Consider the following 21,141-nt stretch of genomic DNA (forward strand, 5'->3'; position numbering starts at 1 on the left):
ATCCTTTCACGGCATATTAATGTTATTATAAATGATTGCTCCTTAAAGCTCTTGAGAGATGCACTTAAGTAAAAATGTGCTGAACTGTTGTACTGTTGAAACACCAAACAGAGAAGCCATTATCGAGGAAGAAAAGAGGTTTTATCAAATGTGAAAAATGTGTTAGTGAAAAACGAAAACTATAAATGAGTTTGATGACAGTGTAAATGTCGTGGCGTAAATATAAAATCCTGTGAAAATCTCAATTTTCTAGAAATCCCTTGAACAACCTTCAACAATTTTCCCTTGTAACATAATTTGAATTATTTATGTGTTTGTTTGTGAATGAATAGCGTATACTTTCAACACACATTTGTATATGTGTGCAAACACGCCTGCATGCCGAAAGAAAAATAAATCTTACATAATGCTTGATTTGTACCTTTGTTGCTTAAACATTTATTGGCACTGGCATTCAGCACATGTGAAGGTGGGAGCAGGCGTGTAGATATACACAACATAGAGTATGGATCATGTATATCTTGATGTCCAGTGTGTGTGAGGTACATGAAGAACTTCTGTTTTGTTAAACCAGCATATAACTGTAGACATTTGTATTATTTTGTTTATTTATTGAATGAAATTAAAAATTGCTAACCTTGTTTTATGAATGAATAAAACGTTTTCATTTCATTCATTCATGATCTATGTTTGACCCCTTAACGGCTAAATGAAGATCAAAAAGGTACAAACTGTAAATAAAAATAAAATGTTCCTTAGCATGGCTGCTTGTTTGGAGGGTTTGTGGGCTTTGCCTGAATAAGCACTGGAACTTTCCAGCATTTCTTTTCCTTTTATTTATTTTTTTGTCCGCGTTGTTTTCTCAGTATTGCAATGCATCACTTGACATTACCCAAGCAAGTTTGAGCTGCAGCGCATCAGCTGAAAGCAATTTGGTCCAGAGTGCAGCTGCCAGGCGGATAAGACTTTCCTTCTTTCATTTACTTTGAAATGCTGCTTTTTTTTTTTTTTCAACATCCAAAACACACAAGGCAGCCAAATTGCTGACATGTGTGAGAGGTGCAGCGAGACTCCTGCATTCTTTCATGCCCCACTATGCAAAACTCCACATTGTTTATTTAAAGAACACTGAACACTTTAGCACTATTAAGAAACATGTCATATAGTAAACTAAAGGTTTCCTCCCAGGAAAAATCCTTGTCAGTTTATTTTTCTTTTGCAAAACGTTATTTTAGTTTTGACTCACAAACTGCCTGCATTCACAAATAAGCAACAGAGTTGTAGCGTGGCCCGTGGAGGCCAGAGCCGGACCCTGTTAGCGCGCTCAACCTGGATATGGGCTGATCATGTGTCTGTGTACTCAGACCAGACAACGCCGCAAGCATCCCTGCGAGGTAGAAAGATGATTATTGTCCCCGAGGACAATTCGTCATGGAGACATAAAGTGTCAGCTGTAGATAGATGAAAATAAATAAAAAGAGAGATATGGCCTTGTTTGGCCTTGTTTGCTATATATATATATATATATATATATATATATATATATATATATATATATATATATATATATATATATATATATATATATATATATATATATATATATATATACATATATATATATATATATATATATAAAAATGCTTGGGCTGCTGTTCCATGGAATAAACAAAAATAGTCCAAAAACATGCGGCAATGAAGTTTCGCTCTTCCCCTTACGGCTTATTGTGGGCTGCAGACAATTAGAGTTTGCTCTAATTAATGCATGATGGGCTTGAGAGCAAAATCAAAGATGACAAGTGAGCACGGTGCGCTGTGACGCACGGCGATCCAAGCGGAGAGAAAAGTGCACGGCGGAGGGGACGTAAGGTCTGAGAGACACAGACAAGAGGGGAAAAGGGCGAAACTTGACATGTAGCCTAAACCGGGGACGACAGCCACAAGACAGGCGGTGCGTCAGTCTGGGAGCGGTGGTGGGTGGGAGGACGTCGTGGACTGGGGGGGCTTCCAGCGATGGAGAGAGACGGGAGGGCCCGCTGTGACTGATGGCCCACCAAGGCCTCGGAGCGGCCCGACGCCGGCAACGGCTAACCTACGTTGACATGCGTAGGAAACCCAAGACTCTCTGAGCCCTCTGTCGGAGAGGAGCCACCCGGTGAAGGCCCGCCACAGCCGTGTAGCCCGAGACCCCCGCGCGTCCTTTTTAACTAGCTTTGTTTAGATGAGCGCACGCCCGAGGAATGCTTCGGTGTACCTTGCAGAAAACCACAAGCACAACAGCATTAGGGCCGACATCAGCTTCCCAGCGCATGGGAATAAGTCCACTCTGGCTACCAGCAAGATGTGTGTGTGTGTGTGTGTGTGTGTGTGTGTGTGTGTGTGTGTGTGTGTGTGTGTGTGTGTGTGTGTGTGTGTGTGTGTGTGTGTGTGTGTGTGTGTGTGTGTGTGTGTGTGTGTGTGTGTGTGTGAGAATGCATGTCAGCTGGTCTATGCACTGGGTAGTGTGCATACTGTTGGATGTCCCCTTAAAAAGGTCCCTTTGAGGCTTTAGTGGTGTCAGAAAGACGAGGGTTGACAAGAGCAAAGGGACTCTTCGCTCAGCAGAGTAGAGCGACTTCACAAGACTCACCAGACTCGGACGCGAGTCGGACTCGTGTCCCGCGAGACCTGAGACCAGAGAGCTTATTTGATTTAGGACCAGAAAACAAAAAGGTTTCAAAGTACAAAGTCATGACCTGGTAAATGAGACACTTTCAGGCAGGCCTTGCATAGTAACACAGCTTGTATACTTAATTGCTGATTCAATGCATTGAAGTCCATAATTTATGTTACTAGTTACACTTCTGCTCTGACAAGTCAAAATGTCTGCTTTGAAAAAGGCTAATAGCTTCTGTTATGGCGTTGGGGAAAAAACTTTACATTTATATTTTTTACTATTCTTATTCACACGTTTTGATGGAAGATAAATAAATCATCTAATTATGGGAACTCTGTTAATCATTTATTTCAGGTCCAAAATAATCATATATTTGTTTGGTCTCTAAAAGGAGCAGTGCAAGACAAATGCACATAAAGAACAAATAAATGAGTCAAAGGAACGAATGTCCTGGATTTGACCTATTTGTCTGGGAAAAGATGGCCGAGGTTTTCTATTCTTTTTTTCGTTGAACGGCACTGAAACAGTCTGAAATAAGGCAAACGACGACAGCATTGAGGAGAGGACGCAGAAGAAAACGATTGGAAGTTGGCACGGAGGGGAAAAGCAGTCTGCGGTAGACTTGTAAATAGCCGGAGGGACAGAGGGATGGAGGAATGGAGCTATCAGCAGAGAAGTGATGAAGGTCTGGGATCAGGCCAAGATAAACACAAGCCAGCCCAGAAGGAGCTGGAGCTGCAGCACCACAAACGCACGCGCACACACACACTCACACACACTCACACACACATGTATGAATGCCCAAACAACACTGCATGGAGCACTTTATATTCATCATACACACTGCATGCATGCAGACACACACAGACCTCAGACTTCTCCAGCGTCAAGCTGTGTGACAACAGCCCGAGTTGTCGTCTGGACGTCTCGTTTCATCACGAACTTGCCATTAGCCCATTTGCGAAGACGACCGCAAAGTAAACATCCAGTGTGAAATAAATGGTTTGGAGTTGTATTTTTAAACACATGGCATTGGCAGAGTTAGTTGAGCCCAGGGGGGGGGAAATAATCCCTCTTAACTGTCTTGGTGGATTCTTTTAAAACACTACTCCTGTTCTTTACCATGAAGAAAGCATGTATCTCCTTTGCAAGTGTCATCATCATTTAGCGCGCCGCGAGGCGAGAGCTCTCCTGCTCTGTCTTGTCTTTGACCGACTAACACCTCGAGAGAGGCCTTCAAGTTGGCTCAATGTTATTTTAAGCGGCGCATTGAGAGGCATTCTGCAAAACCGCAGCATTAAGGAGCAGCTGTGAAGCGCGTCTGGCTGGAATGCAAAACACGAGTCGCGGTCGTCCCTCTGTCACCATCCAGATGAAGCCTCTGATGGTCTACGTGTGCGTGTTATTCATTTGTCTGATACCTTAAGCGATGGCTACATGGATGTGTTATTAGGATGAAGCAGGATTATACATGAAGAGAATCCCCTCCGAGGTCAATTGGTGCAGGTTAACAGGTTAGCGAAACTCAACATATTCTAAAATAACACGTCCAAAGAGAAGGTACAAGATGACAAATATGAACCACATCTGCAATTCACCTGAGCTCTACACTTATTATCTGGTTATTTTTCCTGCCCCGACTTTTCTTCCCTTTTTTCACTCTCGCCTGTCAACCTTGTTTGTAGCCGCAGCTGTTTGTTTGAGAAAAAAGCTTTATGATTAGACTGCACACTTCCTGCACAGCAGAAAACGCCAGACAGATGAAGCAAGCGGTGTGCTGGTAAACATCTGAGATCAGCAGTCAAAATACTGGATTTACACTCGTCAGTTGGCCACAAGCACAACTCCAATTGAAGCTCTGTTTTCATTGGACACGCAAATAACAATTTGATAACAAGTTCCCCGTAACCACATAAAAGGTGAGACGTCAGTGCTTTTTGGAGAGCTCGTTTCCACTTCCCCCAAGTGGTTGATAAATTCTTGCAGGTTTAAAACAAAAAATTGTCCAGCACCATTAGGGACCTACTGGCAACAAATGCATGTTTTCTTTAATGCAGAGTTACCTGGAAAAGGGGAAGCTTTTACATACGTGTTCTCCTCGAGTCGGTTATGTTGTATTAGCATATTTCTCCAGGAGCCCAGAATGGACAAACCAGATGACGGAATGCACGGCAGCACCTAAAGTCCCCCCAGTAGTTTAAATTGGTTGCAACCTGCAACCTAATTGCTAAAATCCACTAAATTCAATGCACAGGCCCTTTAAGATTCCACATATCTTCTTCTTAAATGTAGTATTGTAGTGTTTTACCCCAAACGGGCCGCAGTCTTGAGTCTGTTTTGTGTAATCTTTATCTAAACAGCTCAAATACTGTGCACCAGACAGAAAGGTTTATTTGCACATCCCCACAAAATAAGTGGAGATGTTCCGTCACGTGTGCACGCGCCTGCGTGTCTCTTCTCAGAAAGCACAAAGATTAAAAGCTGCCGTGTAAGTGAGCGCGTGTGCACGTGTGAGTGTGTTTACCCTTTTGAAGGTCTCAGATTAATAATCTCCCTGAGTGGCGCTGGTGGTACTTGTGGGTGGGTGTTGTTTTATGCAGAAAGCAACCTGCATGTCAGTTCAAAGCCACCCGGTTCAGCACGAGGAGACGGGAGGAGACATGAAAGCAGCACTCAAAGACATGTTCAGTTCGGAAGATCACAGAGCAGGATGGCGAGGAAGATTCACCAACACAAACAAATCGAACGCACCTTCATTGTAGAGTTTGTCGAATCAAGTGCACCCACATGTTAGGGGCTCTTAATGCAGCCAGAGAGGTTCACTGAAGCGATAAGATACTAAAGTAACGCATTGGTACAATACTCCAACAAGTGGGAACCCAATGGAAATGTGCAGATATTGATCCATTTATTTTATTTCATTTAAAAAGGCGTACCACAAATATGCTCTGGGAAACAAATCAGACTGCTACTGATAAAAATGAATAAATTGACATAGAAATAGAAATACACTCCTGTGTCTGAACACAGGTGAGGGGAAGAGGAGAGGAACAGAAAAAAAGATGGGCCTCATCGCCACCATTTATTATTATGACCAACCTGACGCTGAACAATGGGAGCGCTGACGGTCACGTGTCACGAACAGGCCGGGTCGTTGGAGTAATCCAGCGCTCCCAGGCGGGCTGTAGCTCCGTGAAAGCGCTGTATTGTATTTCTTTCCTGTGCCAGAGCCCGTTTCCTGTGGCGGTGCGGTGTCAAACGATGACCCTCCGCTTCCTGCGAGTCGCATGGAGACGGGCCCGCCACGAGCCCCGGGGCCTCACCGCCAAGCCCCCCCCCTCCTCCTAGACCCCCTCTCTGTCGGCCTGCTTGCTTTCAAGTCATTACCCACCTTTCCTCTTTTTTTTTTTTTGCATCTCACATTTTGGTTGAACCCTCACTCCCTTAGTTTTCAACCTTTAAATGCCTGTTTTATTTTACACCAAGTACCTTTTCCATCCGGCTCCTTCTTTTAATATTTTCTTACTTGTAGCCTCGTCTGTCCTTGCTCCGTGTTTCCCTCAGTCCCCACCGTCTTTCCTCTTTGCGTCCCTCCTTCCCTCCTCCCTTTGTCCCCCTGTCCGGGTCAGACCCGGGTCTGTCGGGGGCTTCCTGTGCAAGCCGCAGGTCCAGACCACACCTTGTGAGGGGATTTCTGCAACTGTCAGTGCCGCCCCGCAGAAACCAGGAGACGTGCACGCGCACATTTGCGTGCCCACACACAGCTATCTGTGCACACCTCAAATACGTGGTTGTTTCTGGTGACACGCTGGTGATTGCGTTGAAAGGTTGTCCGCAGGATGAAAAGAAACGTCGGGAAAAATGATAGACGTGCAGTTCTGCAGCTTAAAGTGTATCTGTGCATATTCTGAATAGAAAATCAAAGCGACCGACAGAAGTCGCGATGTTCCACCGGCCAGCATTGAATTGGCCTCTCGTCTCCTTTGACTGAAGGTCATGAGTACACGCGTGTGCCGGCGGCGGTATCTCACTCGGCTGTGGATCTCTAAAAAAGCTCGGGCAGGCTTCTTCCGGCGCAGGTCGGAGGCAGGAAGTGAGCCGGGAGGAAGAGAGGAAGCTGAAGCGGCTCTCTGTGGCTGCAGGTAGTGACCCTGAACCTCGACCTCCAACCTCACCCTTCGTAAGTCTGACGATACGCACGCTGACAAAACACAGATGTGCAAACGCGATGGTGTTGGCTATAATTTGCAGATATTGCATCTGGCAACACGCGTCCTCCAAATAGCAAAACTTTTGGACACAAAGAACCTTTTATTCTCTTTTAGTCTTTAATAGATCAATGAAAACATTAAACTCCAGGATGATAATTTCTATATTTTTTTTATTATTCAACAACAATATCAGCATGTTGCATTTGTTCACACATTACATTTACAGAAGTGGTCAGGAAAGGTGTATTCATGGACTTTGCTCACACAATCATCCATCTTCCTTCCTTCAAACTGTTTGACGATGCAGGAGACCGTTAGGACACAAGCCCCGTCCAAAACCACGTGGAAAAACGTGCCAAAACCAGCAGGCCCATTCCTGGCGTCTGCATCACAAGAGATTGAAAACCTTCTGAAGCGTTGCCGATGCATCACTGGTCGCACGTAGTCCAGATGTTTTTGGACAGAGCCCGTGTCTTTGGGAGGATGGCTGACTTTTGGGCGCTGCCTCACCAGCTCCAGAAGAATAACCTGCTGCCATATTTGGAAGGCTCCAGTTTTCCCTCGATGGCTGGGTTGGCTTCGGGACGCGGTCTAGAGTGGTAGGGGTTCTCGGGGAGGGGGCGCTCGGTCGCCACTTTGGTCACCTTTGAAAGAAAAAATGCATGCATCATGTGCTTTGATGAAAGCCAACATTTTAAAAATCCAAAATTAGTTGCTGGCATCGAATCTAGATTTCATTTACATTGCTGTGAAAAAAATCTTTTAAAAAAACTATTTATTCTAACTAATTGTCTACAAAAACTACAGTATAAGAGGACAATGAACACTACAAAATAATGTTGGAAATTAAATTTGATGAAACTTTTTAACGAGGACTTAGCACAGCAATCTACTGATAATTTTTTACTGAATATCAGTTCAGTAAAATCAAAGAAAGAGCAATCAAACTTTTCCTATTAGCTAGGTTTAAAAAAAACAATAATGATCTGATCAATAAACCTGTTTTTTTCCTACATTAACTCTCCCCTCTGCTCTCCCCTTAAATCATGATTTACATCCTCTCGCCTGCTTTTTCAAACCCTACTTTGCTCTTTGTGTGCGACTTCTCGGTCAGGTCTCTTCCTGTTCCATGACCTTCTTTCTCCACAAGTGGACGACTCTCAATCGGAATGAGTTCCAAATTCGTTTGACTCCTCCCATCATCTCAAACAAGTCTTGTATTCGGGTGGATAGTAGAGAGACATTTCAAGTCAGATGTTTCTTCTTTTGTTTCCCTGCTCTTGTGATTTCATAGCATGAACAACAGCTCTGTCTGGCGAGAGAGAGTTGACTACAGCCATTCACAGCCTCCCTAGTTCTGCCCATACGGATTTTCGAAGACTATAATGTTTGAAATAGTTGTCGGCCGTGTTTTCACTCCTGCTACCTAATTAGTGCTTGCCAGCATGGTTATGAAAGCCCCTTTAAAAATGGCAATTAAATGAAAAGAAGCACACACAAAAAAAGCAACACAAAATGCATTTGTCTGCTCAGAACTACTACTGAATGAGACCACGACGCAGATGCAATCAGAGCCTCTTGCGCAGCCCATAATCAGCCAGAAGAGAGCATTGTGAATGCAGTCAATCACTCATAAGGCTCACCTTAGACAGCTCTCCCAGCTCGGGTCTCTGCCACCCCAGCTTATCCAGGACGCAGCTGTCAAAGGCTTGCTGCTGCTGCCGGCACCGGCGCAGCTCCGCCAGGTTTGAATAATCCAGACAGGTCCAGTACTCTGTGAAGGGCTCGGCACAGCTGCCCTTGATCTGCCTACAAGGGACGGAGCACAAAAAAAAGGATGCATGGGTGAAAGTGTAGTAGTCTTGAAAACTCTGGAAATTGTCCCCTCAACAAAGTTGATTCAAATTAATACGTCTGAAAAGAGGAAACCTGATATTTGAAATACATGAATAGATAGATTCAAAGTTTACACTGCATCCATGTCACGGGTTACTTTGAAGGACCCCTCGTGGTTTAAGAGAAAAGATTTCTGAGGTCTCAATGACGAGAACTTTCTGGGCTGATTGTGTGGATGAAGTTCTTCTAAAAGGTGTCTGGCAGTTGCCAGAAGCACCATAGAATCAAACCAGGTCCTGGGCGCAATTACAGCTTTTCTCAAATCTTTCCTCATTACATTAATTATAGGCATTGCTGGTTCACCGTAACGCTCAGTTTATCTTTGGGGTCAGAGTGTCGGTTGTTTGTTTTCGGCTTTAAAATTAGAGGTCATGTGTTGTTTTTAAGACCAGAAACGGTCTGTTTTACACACACACGCATCTTAGTTTGTGTACGGGCATCAGATCAGGATATAAGCCAAGCACAGTCCAAAAACCTTCAGTAAACACAGACGCCGCAGTGAGGAACCCCAGACCACTTCCCCAAATAGCCCCCACGGGCAATTTTATAGAAACAATAAACTCTGTAATTAACTCGTTTATGTTTTAAAATGAACAAGTCATTTCTTCTTCAGATCATTGTTTTAAGGGGGAAAAAAAGAGAGAAATTAAGTGTTGTTGCTTTCATTTTAGTATTATAGTTAATAAGAGAATTTAGAGACATACTTTAAACTGACAAAAAAAAAAAATGCAGGTAAAACATGAAAATAAAATAAGATATATTGATTGCAAAGCTTGAAGGAATTTCTTTTGAAAATATGGCAATATCCCATGTTTATTCATGTTTGAAAAAGGCCCTTAATTTCATTTTGGGGCTATTGTGGAGAATTCTTTTTTTATTTAGACGTTTTCTGTTAATTAAATCACTAATCTTTTCTTTCATTAAGATACACACTGGACCATTAATGACCCCATACACGACATGGCACCTCGAATTTATTAAAAACGAGAAAATCTTAACATATAGATCCAAATATTTAACACCTCCGGTTCAGTGCACGTAGTTCAAACAGAATGAATCTTGTACCCAAATTAACAAGTTATCTTACACGTCCCTTTTCGCTCTGCAGTAAAACCTGGTCTCTTCTCTGCATCCCAGATGACGCAGTCACTGATACTTCATTTTCATCAACTTTCTCTTTGCGATCCTTAGGCGGCGTTAGATTGAGATCTACAGTTGGCCTACTGGATCGACATCCCACTTCCGCCAACGGAATGGAAAGCTTATGAGCAGGAGAGTTTTTAGGCCGGGAAACTGTAAACTTAATAACTAACAATAAGAAGAACCGCTGTCCAACAGCAGGATTTGCAACCTCAAGGCTCATTTTCTACCCACGTGTCCATTAAAGAGGAAAATAATTCATATTATTTGCTGTCAACCTTTTTTGACCAAGGTTTCAAATGAACTCTACAACCTCTAGCTGGTGGCAAAGTTCAGCCACGTCTTCAACCATTCGCTGATTTTTTCTTTTGCAGACGATACCACTGTGGCAGAGTTCATCTCTGAATATGTATATTTTCTGATACATATAAATGAACCTTCATTTCTGGTTCATTAAGTCTTCAGTACTGAATCACACACACCATGACTTACATATTCCATATACACACACACACCAAGAGTATTTGTCATCAAGGCTGAGAGTTACCTGAAGAAGTTGAGTGCACACTCGTTGACTTTCCTCCCTTCTTCCAGACACTTCCTCGGGTCCTTCTCCTCCCAGCGGCAGAGCATGAACTCCTTGTTGGCCTTGTCACACTGGGAGCCATAATGGTGGGCAGCAGCCTTCAGCACTGCAGAGGACACATTGATCTGGACGGAAACAGTCAGGAATCAGGAAACATTTATTACCAAAATATGCCAAACATACAAGGAATTTGTCTTGGCGGTTAGTGCGCGACCGTAGACAGACAAGACAGCAGTGCACAAGTAATAAAATAAAGTAAAGTAAAGTTACGTCAATGTGTTTGCATGATGGTATAATTTGAATCTTTGCTTGGTCGGACTATGCTATCTTTCGGGGCAAGTGCTATTATCCCAATATACATGGCAGTGAATAAATCGAATCATTGGCCGAAAGCATATCGTCATATCCGATACGATAGGTGGCGCTGTTTTCATTACAACTAGTCGTGATACAGCCATTTCCGCTTGACCTCCTCACCACTACCAACAACAACAACAACATTACGAGAAAGATGGCGAGCGGAGAGCAAGGTGAAGCTACATCCCTCTACTATTTGTGCATGATGTTAATAGGAGCACAGCGAATGCGAATGGCGCTATTGGCTGATTTGATAACGGAGAGAAGACGCCGTCGGGATCTCAAGCATGCGCAAAGACGCAAAGTCCAGGTTCTTATCCGATTCACCGTTACATGCCGCAATAGTCGAACTATCAACTGGATCGGATCGAGTTATCCAGGGGTGTTAGTCGGATCGTAGTCGGGCCGCACATAGTCGGACAGCTAAAACAGTAGAGAATACACCTTGAAACAAGGTTGCTGAAAGCCTGCTTTGGCCCATTTGTTGATTTCACTTGTCTATTTAGAAAACAATGAAAAACAGACCAGGTTATTTCTTGGCGGACAACGCTGTACTATTCTGTCCTGCATGTCTTTGAATGATCTAATAAGTAAAGGAGTGATGCCAGGGGCAAGTATTGTGTTGGCCTACTAATACTAATTTAGGGACAGATAAGGAAATACTTTTAAAAAAAGCCAGACTGTACTTTTAGCCAGTCCAGTCTAACACACCATAATCAACATTGAGAATGTGTGTAGACAATATATATATTCCATTACTGCTTATTATCTTTATGAGGAACAGGTGAAACACTGTCTAATGTCCTTGGCAATACTACACCACTTCAAACATTCTTTAGCACAATAGCATATGGTTGCGAATGTCGAAGTATAGACATCAAATATTACAATGTATTTTTAAATTTAAAAGAAATAGTTTTTGTTTATTATATCATGACGTATCCGTTTTATTTCTGGAAAAACACAACAAGGTGCTGCCAGCTGAAACCTGACTTCCAAGGACGAGATCAATGTGTTAAACATGACACAACCCGGCCAGATTAGTTTGGGGCAGACGCTGTAAAATGACTATCAAGATACCGAATTCAAGAGGTAGAGCGGACTTTAAAGAAGTGCAAAAAGTCTACTGGGGTAAATGTTGTCACGGTACATCTCGTAACATTCACCAGTTAACGTGGGATTCGGGAATAAATGCTGGTGGATGAATAAGATTAATTGACTACCGCTTAGCATTGCAAATGCAGGTAACAGTGGCAAAGGTTCTGAACTACTTAGCATGTTTTGAAACATACAGCAGCTAGCGTTAGCAAGCTGCTAGTTAGCTAGCATGTTCCACCTTGCTGTGTTTTCGAGTCAAGCTTATAAAAAGAATAACCGCTGCTCACCTCATCCACCTTCAGCTCCTGCAGCTGGGGGACGTCCAGCGTGGACATGGCTGCGTGTACGTATGACGAAACCAACGCAGCAGATCAAATGCAAAACCTCCAAGGTCCTCGGCTGTCTCCAGGACGAGCGACGAGGCCGCGAGAGGAAGGTCAGTTTGGTGTAGAGCCGCTATCGGCTAAGAGGCGCGTTCTGATGACGCGATCGACAGCGCGGACCACGCAGGAGGCGCGTGTGCACGCGCATTTACATCGGTGAATTAAGGAGCTGTGAAAGTTTGTCGGTTGTGTTTATTCTTTTTATTTAAAATGAAACGGTTGAATTTATAAACTTTGGTAAACGATTAATTGCTCTTCACCCGGATCAGTTTATGACGTAGCCTGGCGTTACTGCTCTGTTGCCACGTTACCATGGTAACCAGACAATCATTGTAAGGTTTTCGTACTTTGTTTATCTTAAGTGGGCAGCGTGTTGTCAAGTAAATGTAGTAATGGAGTTCATCGGAAGCAGTTATAATGGAGGTACAAAAAATGGCAGGTAAATACGCACAACCAAATGAATGTTTCGGTGAATCTTTAATATGACTGTAATTAGCACGAGATGACCTCCTCCTCTATACCTCAGGATGGATGGAAAAGGAGAGTACACGTTTCCCACAACGACCAAGTATGAGGGAGAGGTGAAAGATGGGATGTTCCACGGCAAAGGAGTATTACACTTTTCTAATGGAAGTAAATATGAGGCCACCTGGGAAAACGGCAAAGCTAAACAGGTGAATGCATGTGCGTGTGTGTGTGTGTGTGCGTGTGTGTGTGTGTGTCCCTGCATGCATGCTAGAATATATGCATCCACACCCATGCAGTGTGTTTCACATTGGTTATAGATTATATTACATCTGGTCCCTTTTAGCAATCACTCACCATATTTGTGCAAGTTATTAGGTTTCTCTCCTGTTTTTTTACTTCCACCTCAGTTGAACTGATGCAATCTTTCGTGGGCTTTTGCCACAACAGCGATCACTCCAATTATTGTCAGGATTTCACTTGCGGCTCATTTGAAATCAATAGCAGTTCTGAACCATGACTAAACATGATCAGGACTATCCTGCACCTGCATTCATGCCGGCTCAAAAAACAGAGCTAAACAGACTTGAAATTATATCTGGTAGTTTATGATCAATCTGAACACGCACCTTTCCCTTCCAGGTAGTGACATTTAGAATTCTATTTTGTGTTTTCTTTTTTTAATGTGGTTATCTGACCCGATAAATGAAAGAATAAGGATGACTTCCCCGTTGTGTTTCCTTGAAAGGGGTCATTCACCTTCGCCGATGGTCTGCAGTACCAGGAGAAGGACTGGGACTACTGTGACGGATACGACAGGCGCTTCTACAGTGAGAGGTGCAACGGACTCAGACCTGCAGGTTGAAATTCATTTATTTGTTTGTGTAATCGCTCATTTGATCAGATGACTGGGACTTCCCACTCTCAGATACCCCACATAAATAAGCTTCTTTTTTTTAAAACATTAAAAACCGCATGTGTTCATTGATTCACTTCTCTGTATTGCTGTTCCGACCATGTGTCTTAAAAAAAAGAGAAAAAACAAAGCTAGTTCGACATCTTTTTGAGTGAAACTTTGCTTTTATTTCAGTCCACGTTGGAGGCTTTAGAAGTGTAAGGACTTCCCCGTGTGGTTGAAACAAAGAGAGGCCTGCGTCTCATTTTGGGATCCCAGTTTGGGGAATACCCATCGCGCGGCAAAATCTCACCTGGGTTCAACATTGGGTTTCAACCACAAAAACACAAAAACTGCTTTCTCATTGGACGGGAACCCCAGAAAGTACCCGAGTCATCTAAAAGGAAGTCATAGTGTGTTTCTAACACTGTTGTTTTGTTTAACTGTGCTTTATACGCACGGTGTTGTTGTGTTTCGTAAAGTCGGTAATACGTATGCTAATAATCCAACCTGCTCCGAATGCTTGCAGAATCTAACCAGACTTCTTAACTTTACTGCTCAATGAGTGGTGATCCATGTCCATCACTGGCTTGACAAATACATAAACTTCTCCCCCCTTTACATGTATGAGCAAATCATTTTAACATGCGAAAAACATGTGTGTTTTAACTTTATTTATTTTTTTGATAAACCCTTTTTAATAGTTTAACTGCATGTGTATATTATGTTTGTATATTGTCAGGAGGTACCTGGATCCTGAATTTCCCCTCGGGGATCAATAAAGTACTTCTATTCTATTCTAAACAATAGGTGAAACACACTTTATTATTATTATTATTATTATTATTAACGAAGAGCTTGTGTTAGTAGTTTCAAACCAACGTAGGATTGCTGTTTTATACGAAACAACTGTTTTGTTCCTGCAGGAGAATCTCAGCTAACTGATCTGCATCCCCCACGCGTCATTCCTGATGGGTGCTACGATTGTGGCGACGGTTTCTATGACACCAAAACCAGAGTTGTCACTTCTCACACTGGAAGATTCCGCAGGAATGCAGGTAAAGACATTAAATATCCTGCTACACCTACAGCTGCAGCCCACAGGAGACGCGTCTTCTAACAAGTAAACCGTCACTTTGATTCATAAAGCCAATCCTTCGCTGCTAAATAATGGAGACCCTCCGACCCGGCCATGGTGTGTGAACGACGTGCTTACCGTTAGGTTAACAATAATACCATAATCCAGATATGAAACTCGTGTTTTGTTATATCAAATAATTCATTTACCTCCATTTCTCATGGCTTACATTGCTGTAGTTCCTGCACTTTTTCCCCCTCAAATTAATTTGAGGCCAGATTGTCTCCATCTGAGCGTTGAGTAACATCCAGTCATCTCGTGCCAAAGAAAATTAGAAAGATGAAAGTCAAAAGCAGCAGAAATTTCCAATTTAGATTAAGTACACAGGGTTTAATGTCCAATAAAGCCCCTTGTCAGTGATAGATTGCTGTATATTAAACATGTTTTTATAGTAATTTAAGAGGGAAGCGCAACAGTCCGGTATGTTTCCAGAGTCTGCTTCAGTGTGTGCTGTCCAACGCACCTATGGTCAAGCTAATGGTTTATTTCAGGCAGAAGACTCCAGGACAGAGTATAAACTTTGTAATGCGTTGTGGTTGTTTGCCCATCCGTTATCATAGCATACCTGGAATCAGTGGGCTTTGTGTATGATCCTCATGTAAATGCCAAACTCATAGTTTGATATATGAGCTATTCAAAGAAAGTAATGCCAGCTTAGGCCGAAACATTGGTACGACTCGTGAGTGAAAAGCCATCAGCTGAATAAGTACTGAGGGAGCTTTTGTTGCTGCCTTGTCAAACAAGATAGTAACTCTGTGTAAAACTTCGCAACAACTCCACCCGGCACAAGAACGAGCAGAATGAAAATATTCAGAAACATGCAACTAATCTTGTATTTGTCCCAGGAAGAACGCTTTGTCTTTTATCATTTCTTTAATAACTGCATCTCTGAAAGCATATTGCCATATGTGAAAGATTTGATAGCAATGAACCTACGGAGTGATGCTAAATGGATTATCCCTGGGTTCTCTGATGTAAGATTATTGCTACAAGCCATCTGATAAGCATCCTTCCTTGTGCTATTGCAAGCCCTGCTCCCCCCCCCCTCGTTTGTTATTTGTCAAAAGTGGAAAATTCAAAGCACATTTTTCCACTGAACGAGTGCCCAGTTCTTGGGCTCCTGATTTGAAGTGAATGTGATCTGTCAGGTGTCCAGACAGGAATTCCCTAATTCTGACGTCCTCTGCTCGTCATGTCTCCTGTAATTTTACATCACTGGACAATGTTGTGCATTAGGCAGCGGGTTATGAATTACACTCTAAATAGATATGTTTTGGCTCGCTATGGTTTATTCCAGTTGTATCGCTGTGTATTTAAGGTGTTTGACATTCCCCTTCTTATGTGACGCGTGCTGTTTTTGTCATCTTTAAAGCAATCAGACAAAGTGCCGCATCAATGTCTGGATCCTCATCTGATGATTTGTATTGTTTTGAACCTAATAAATGCAGAAATGTGTCCTGATATCATTCCTGGCAGAAGTTAAGCGCCACAAGCTTCCAGAGGTGACAGACACCTGAGCAGATCATCTGTGTTCAGATGAGCTACTTGCAATGCAGATTTGTTTTACCCACAAATATATCTCATTGAAATATGTGGAAAGAGAGAGAAGGAAATAGAGGAGAAGATCTGCATCTTCGGCAGAAGACAAAAATATATTTTGTGATGTTTCCACGATGCTGGTTGTTCACCATCTTTGCAGCTCTGGTATTGATCAGTGGAGTGACGGAGGGAAAGGGAGACAAGAGGAGATATTTGGGGCAAGTAGGGATGAAAAAGAGCCGGACCTCCTTTTTAAAATAAATATGGAGTCCAACGGGATTGATTTAACTGGCCAATGGTTGTGTGGCTGTTGAATGTTGTGTACATGTGGCTGACATTGCATACCCCATACACAGCCATATGTCTTGTCCTGGTGTGGAATTCTTGAGAAGAATGCTCCTGTATCCTGCATGGATTTATGTCCCAACCCCCGGGAGGTGAAGGCCCGTCGGTCAGAGTGGGTGTGAAGATAGAATTCATTGCCTCATGGCTTCCGCCCGGGATGAGGGCTGCAGGGACGCTGGGACGCAGGGAAGACCCGCCCTCCCAGATGGGACTTTGGCGGCTGCGGGGGGGGAGGAAGGAGCTCCCCACGTAGCCGGTACAACTGGTGGATGTGGGACACGGAGGCCTCGCATCCAGTTTAGACTGCAGCGGTCTGTTGCTAACGCCGTTGCCAGGACATATCAGTCTAAACTTGACCTTCTGCGAAAGTCCTGCCCTCCTTAGTTACCGTTGCTAACTCGGACAAACAGGCATCCTTGGCACAGAGCCAGGTAGCAAAACAACAGGATCTGTTGCTGATATTCCCCCAAAGGTTGAACTTGGAGTTGAACCGATTTCTTGTTGTATGGAGCAAAGTGCCGAGAATACTACAGACCGGTGGAGAAACGGTGGAGGAAATGGAGGGCGGTGATGGAGTTGTGGCGGCATTTGTGATTGTTAGGAACCTCCAGTATGAGATGAGTTCAAACATTTGATCACTGAAACACATCCAATGCTGCACACTGGTGCAGGTTTTTACATTGCTTAGTAAAATGAGTTACTTTCTCCCCCTTCTCCCACATGTTGAAATGTAACTTCAACCACACCAACAAAGGCGGGATGGTTGAGTGTCTTTCTGGCTTGTTCAGCACTTTAAAATCCAACGTGCTTCTCTTTCCTTATTGGTTTTGGGCAAAGAACAGGAAGCATTTACACTGATTAGAATTGTCACTGGGCGTTGACCAAACGGACTCTTTTCTACCAGTCCTCTGTTTATTATAGAAGACACAGAAGATCATATTTTTTTAATTGGGGGGGAAAAAAAGATTTGTCTCATAGTGCGTTACATTCTTTGTTAACAAATGTCTGTGTGTTTTAAGTATTGTGATTTATTTCATATCTAGAATTCCAAGGTGCACCTGGGTTTGCATCTTCTGCCTGGTTCAAATGATAGACGTATTGTGGGCGAAGAGTCTGACACCTTCTACAATTCACACAAGATGGAAAGAAAGGAAAGTCTGAGTGTGTCTGTGTGTGTGTGACTTTGCGGTATAAGTGTGTGTCACTGATGAGTGAATGCAGGTGGTGAAAGGTTAACATTCATGGATCACAGACTTTGTTCCTGACTGAGGAGGGACGGGGAGGGGGGGGGGTCAATAATTGAGATTTGAAGTATGATTTGATTGAGTGTTTCTAAGAACTGTCGTTCATTGTGACATAAGACCGCCTCATCGTGCAACAGTCGACCAGCAAGACTTAAATGAAGTCAACAGATTTCCACACAATGAAACGATTACTGTTAAAGCTGAAACACAAATCACATCATCAACAAACCTATTTCCATCCTCTTTTCACCTATAATTGCCCTCTATTTTTGGCATTGCTGATGAAGATTGTTCCTCGAGTTTGAAGGTAGAATATAAAACATAAATGCATGAAACTGCCATTAAAAAAGAATGAGAGGAAAGACACACAGGCCACATCTGCACAATCAAACCTCCGCCACGTACTCATTGAGCGGCTATTACAAACACACACACGCACGGTCGGTTGTGTGTGTTCTCTCTTGGCACCGGTCGGCGGTTGCAGGGGTGCAGGAGGAGGAGGCGGAGGCGGCGGCGGCTCCTCCAGCGGGGGGCCATGTGTTGCCATGTTGTTTGTAGCGCTTTCCTGTTTCTGGAATAACGGCTTCCCTTTGAAAGCCCGCACAGAGAGAGCTCCACTCAGAAAACATTCCGCCGCCAAGGAAAACACCTCTGGTGACCAGGCCGCGGCGCCTCCCTTTGTCCAGCTGAGGTGTTTCGCCAGCAGATAAAGTCCGCCGAGGCCAGATAGGGAATGGAACATATCCTCACGCACGCCTTTCCCGAAACTCCCCCCATTTTTTTCAATTTGAGAAGCAAAACAATATATATGTCCATGAAACAGGAGTCACATGTTAATCCTGTGAGCTGTGACAGATGGTTTAATATTCACGGAGATGGGAATCTAGAAAGGAAAACCGCTGCTGTTTTATGTGATGTCATGAAGACAAAAAGCTGTGGCGTAGATTTGGACACAGATATATTTTAATGTTTGTATGAGCTGTCCGACTCGGTTTGACTTTCGAACTTGAAAAAGCCCACCATATATGCAGACGTGACTCCGTGTCACTGTCAGTGACCCAGGTTCAGGTTTTTTTGTGTGTGGATAATAATCCAGCAGAATGCAATCACGCCTTATGCAAATCACTAAACTAGAAGAACGCAGGTTTTTGTTTTCTTAAGTGTGTCTGTCTGTGCGTCTGCGTGTTAATTCGCAGCCATTAGGCTGGAAGGAAACACTTTTCCCTCTGAGTGTATTTTAAGGATTAAGATAAACAGAGCGTTAACAAGGTGCCATTATCGCTTCCACACTCCCCCGCCTGGGTATGTCGCAAAAAGGTTGTCCATGCAGCCCGTTGTGTCCAGACGCAAATAAAGCAGTGCAGAGAGCACACGATTTAGGTTCATCGTTTCTCTCAATTTGGCATTTTTTTAACTGCAATATCCCCTATCAGAAAAATGAAAAGTCATTAGAACTAGAAATAAAATGCATTGACTTGCGAAAACAGGTAACGAACAAAAATGTCCCATACTGTCCTTAGTTTGTAGGAGATTGCCCAACAAATACAACCAGCCACCAGTGGCCTCAAATAACCCGATCGAGGTACCAATTACATCAATCCGGAGATAAACGCGGAGGGCAGATATGAAAATGCCCCCAATCAAATGATCGTTAGTGAAGGTTGTGCATTGCGGCTAATTGAGGTCAGACTAAACGTACAGATTCATGTCCGGGCGTCAATAATTACAGTCTGCCGCTAACGAACGCGGGACAAAAGAGTGTTTGCGCCGCAGCTGTCCGCGTGTCCGGCGCCTTCCATTGACCCCCCCCGCCCTCCCTCTCTCACCCCCCCGATCAGAACAGGTACGAAGGAGAGACGGACCCGCAGAAAGCGAAGGAGAGGGTTTTATACTTGAAGTGGCCGTTGGTGTTGACGCCTTGCAATTACACACAATCAGTCCGAGAGCTGCGGACCTGCTCCCCCGGTACAATGGAGCCCCGCGTGCAGTGGAACCTGGCGCGGGGGGGGGGGGAGGAGGAGGGGGGGGGCTGAGGCCCCGCGCGCCGCTCAAGTGCGTGCAGCTGCGTGCGCTTCCAGAGAAAGCTCACTTCCCCCGCAATTAGCTACTCGTTTCAGTTTTAACAATGAAAAACTGGTTTATTATCAGCTCCTCTGGTAGTCGTTTCAGTTTAAACAAAATTGGCGTCCACTTTTTTGAAGGGGGGGGGTACGATTTAGTGGTGTCTGAAGTGGTTGCGAGAAGTTATTTTCTCTTAATTGTCAGGCTTATCTTGATTTGACGAATTTAGCCGAGACTTGAATGGCACTTGAGCGACACCAAATGACCTGTGGTTTAATTATGCAGACTTCTTGTCTTCTCAATAAAACGCTTTACCTTTACCCCCCAGTCTGTCGTTTGTATTTTTATTCACATTTAGCCATGGGTCAGACTTTAAAAAAAATATTCTCTATATTTGTTGTAAGCATTAATATCAACATATTGAAATAGTTTTTTTCCCACCAGATGACTCGGAACATGAATGGATCGTGCGGACCTGTCGGAAAGCTCGGGATGAGGACAGTTATATGAAAAATATGAGTAGCATATCGAAACCACAGGAACTGTCTTGATTTGTTTCGTTTTGTTTCAGATGTATAATTAATTTTAAAAAAAGAAAACGAAAGTTATGTTTATTGATGTGATTATTTACGTTTAAAAAATCCTCCTTGTATATATAGTATTTAGCTGCATTTGTCTTTCTCTCTACACTGTGTTATTTTTAGACTTTGTTTTAAATGGAGTCTGTAGTATAAATTGATTATTCTGTGCTGTTCGTGTCACTTGTGTGGACTGTGCCTCTTCAGCCATTCTTGTAAATGAGAATTGGTTCTCAATTGATTTTACCTGGTTAAATAAAGGTCAAATAAATAAATAAAAATGTAAATGTGCTTGATGTTGATTTGAGTCAAGTTGTAAGTAGTGCAAACATTCATTGTTAATATTAAGTCCATCTGATGTCATCAGCAGGTCCATGCATCAATGAGGGAATATCACTTTCCGCAGAAAAGCACAGATATGAGTTATATACAAAATACAATTATGCAAACATGACAGTTTATGTATCGGTATATACATTTTGTCTTCATGCCGCAGGTCATCAATGAAAGGAGCAATGTCATGACTTGATACTAAATGTTGTGTTTGAG

General features: G+C 43.2%; 2 protein-coding genes across 2 annotated transcripts; one reads left to right on the forward strand and one right to left on the reverse strand.

Moving 5' to 3' along the window:
- Positions 1–7,020: 7,020 nt before the first annotated feature.
- ndufa8 (NADH:ubiquinone oxidoreductase subunit A8) lies at positions 7,021–12,457 on the reverse strand. Its single transcript, XM_040198472.2, has 4 exons — positions 12,232–12,457; positions 10,451–10,614; positions 8,511–8,676; positions 7,021–7,511 (listed from the first exon to the last, which is right to left on the reverse strand). The coding sequence occupies exons 1-4, from the start codon at positions 12,277–12,279 to the stop codon at positions 7,374–7,376; spliced, it is 516 nt and encodes a 171-aa protein (XP_040054406.1). The 5' UTR covers positions 12,280–12,457; the 3' UTR covers positions 7,021–7,373.
- morn5 (MORN repeat containing 5) lies at positions 12,424–20,879 on the forward strand. Its single transcript, XM_040198466.2, has 5 exons — positions 12,424–12,766; positions 12,854–13,001; positions 13,541–13,652; positions 14,614–14,745; positions 20,459–20,879. Exons 1-5 carry the CDS (start codon positions 12,720–12,722, stop codon positions 20,563–20,565), a joined length of 546 nt encoding a protein of 181 aa, XP_040054400.2. The 5' UTR covers positions 12,424–12,719; the 3' UTR covers positions 20,566–20,879.
- The last annotated feature ends 262 nt before the right edge of the window (positions 20,880–21,141 follow it).

Source organism: Gasterosteus aculeatus, chromosome 14 (genome assembly GCF_964276395.1).
Source record: "Gasterosteus aculeatus chromosome 14, fGasAcu3.hap1.1, whole genome shotgun sequence".
NCBI classification, from domain to species: Eukaryota; Metazoa; Chordata; class Actinopteri; order Perciformes; family Gasterosteidae; genus Gasterosteus; species Gasterosteus aculeatus.

What these genes read in the sequence shown, in the direction of transcription:
- morn5 (XM_040198466.2), top strand. Translation starts at nt 12,720, where the DNA reads ATGGAGTTCATCGGAAGCAGTTATAATGGAGGTACAAAAAATGGCAG. An exon ending in CAACGGACTCAGACCTGCAG is followed by an intron (nt 13,653 to 14,613) that starts GTTGAAATTCAT and finishes TTGTTCCTGCAG; the next exon opens with GAGAATCTCAGCTAACTGAT. An exon ending in AAGATTCCGCAGGAATGCAG is followed by an intron (nt 14,746 to 20,458) that starts GTAAAGACATTA and finishes TTTTCCCACCAG; the next exon opens with ATGACTCGGAACATGAATGG.
- ndufa8 (XM_040198472.2), bottom strand. Translation starts at nt 12,279, where the DNA reads ATGTCCACGCTGGACGTCCCCCAGCTGCAGGAGCTGAAGGTGGATGAG. An exon ending in AGGAGCTGAAGGTGGATGAG is followed by an intron (nt 10,615 to 12,231) that starts GTGAGCAGCGGT and finishes GTTTCCGTCCAG; the next exon opens with ATCAATGTGTCCTCTGCAGT. An exon ending in AGCTGGGAGAGCTGTCTAAG is followed by an intron (nt 7,512 to 8,510) that starts GTGAGCCTTATG and finishes TTTCTTTCAAAG; the next exon opens with GTGACCAAAGTGGCGACCGA.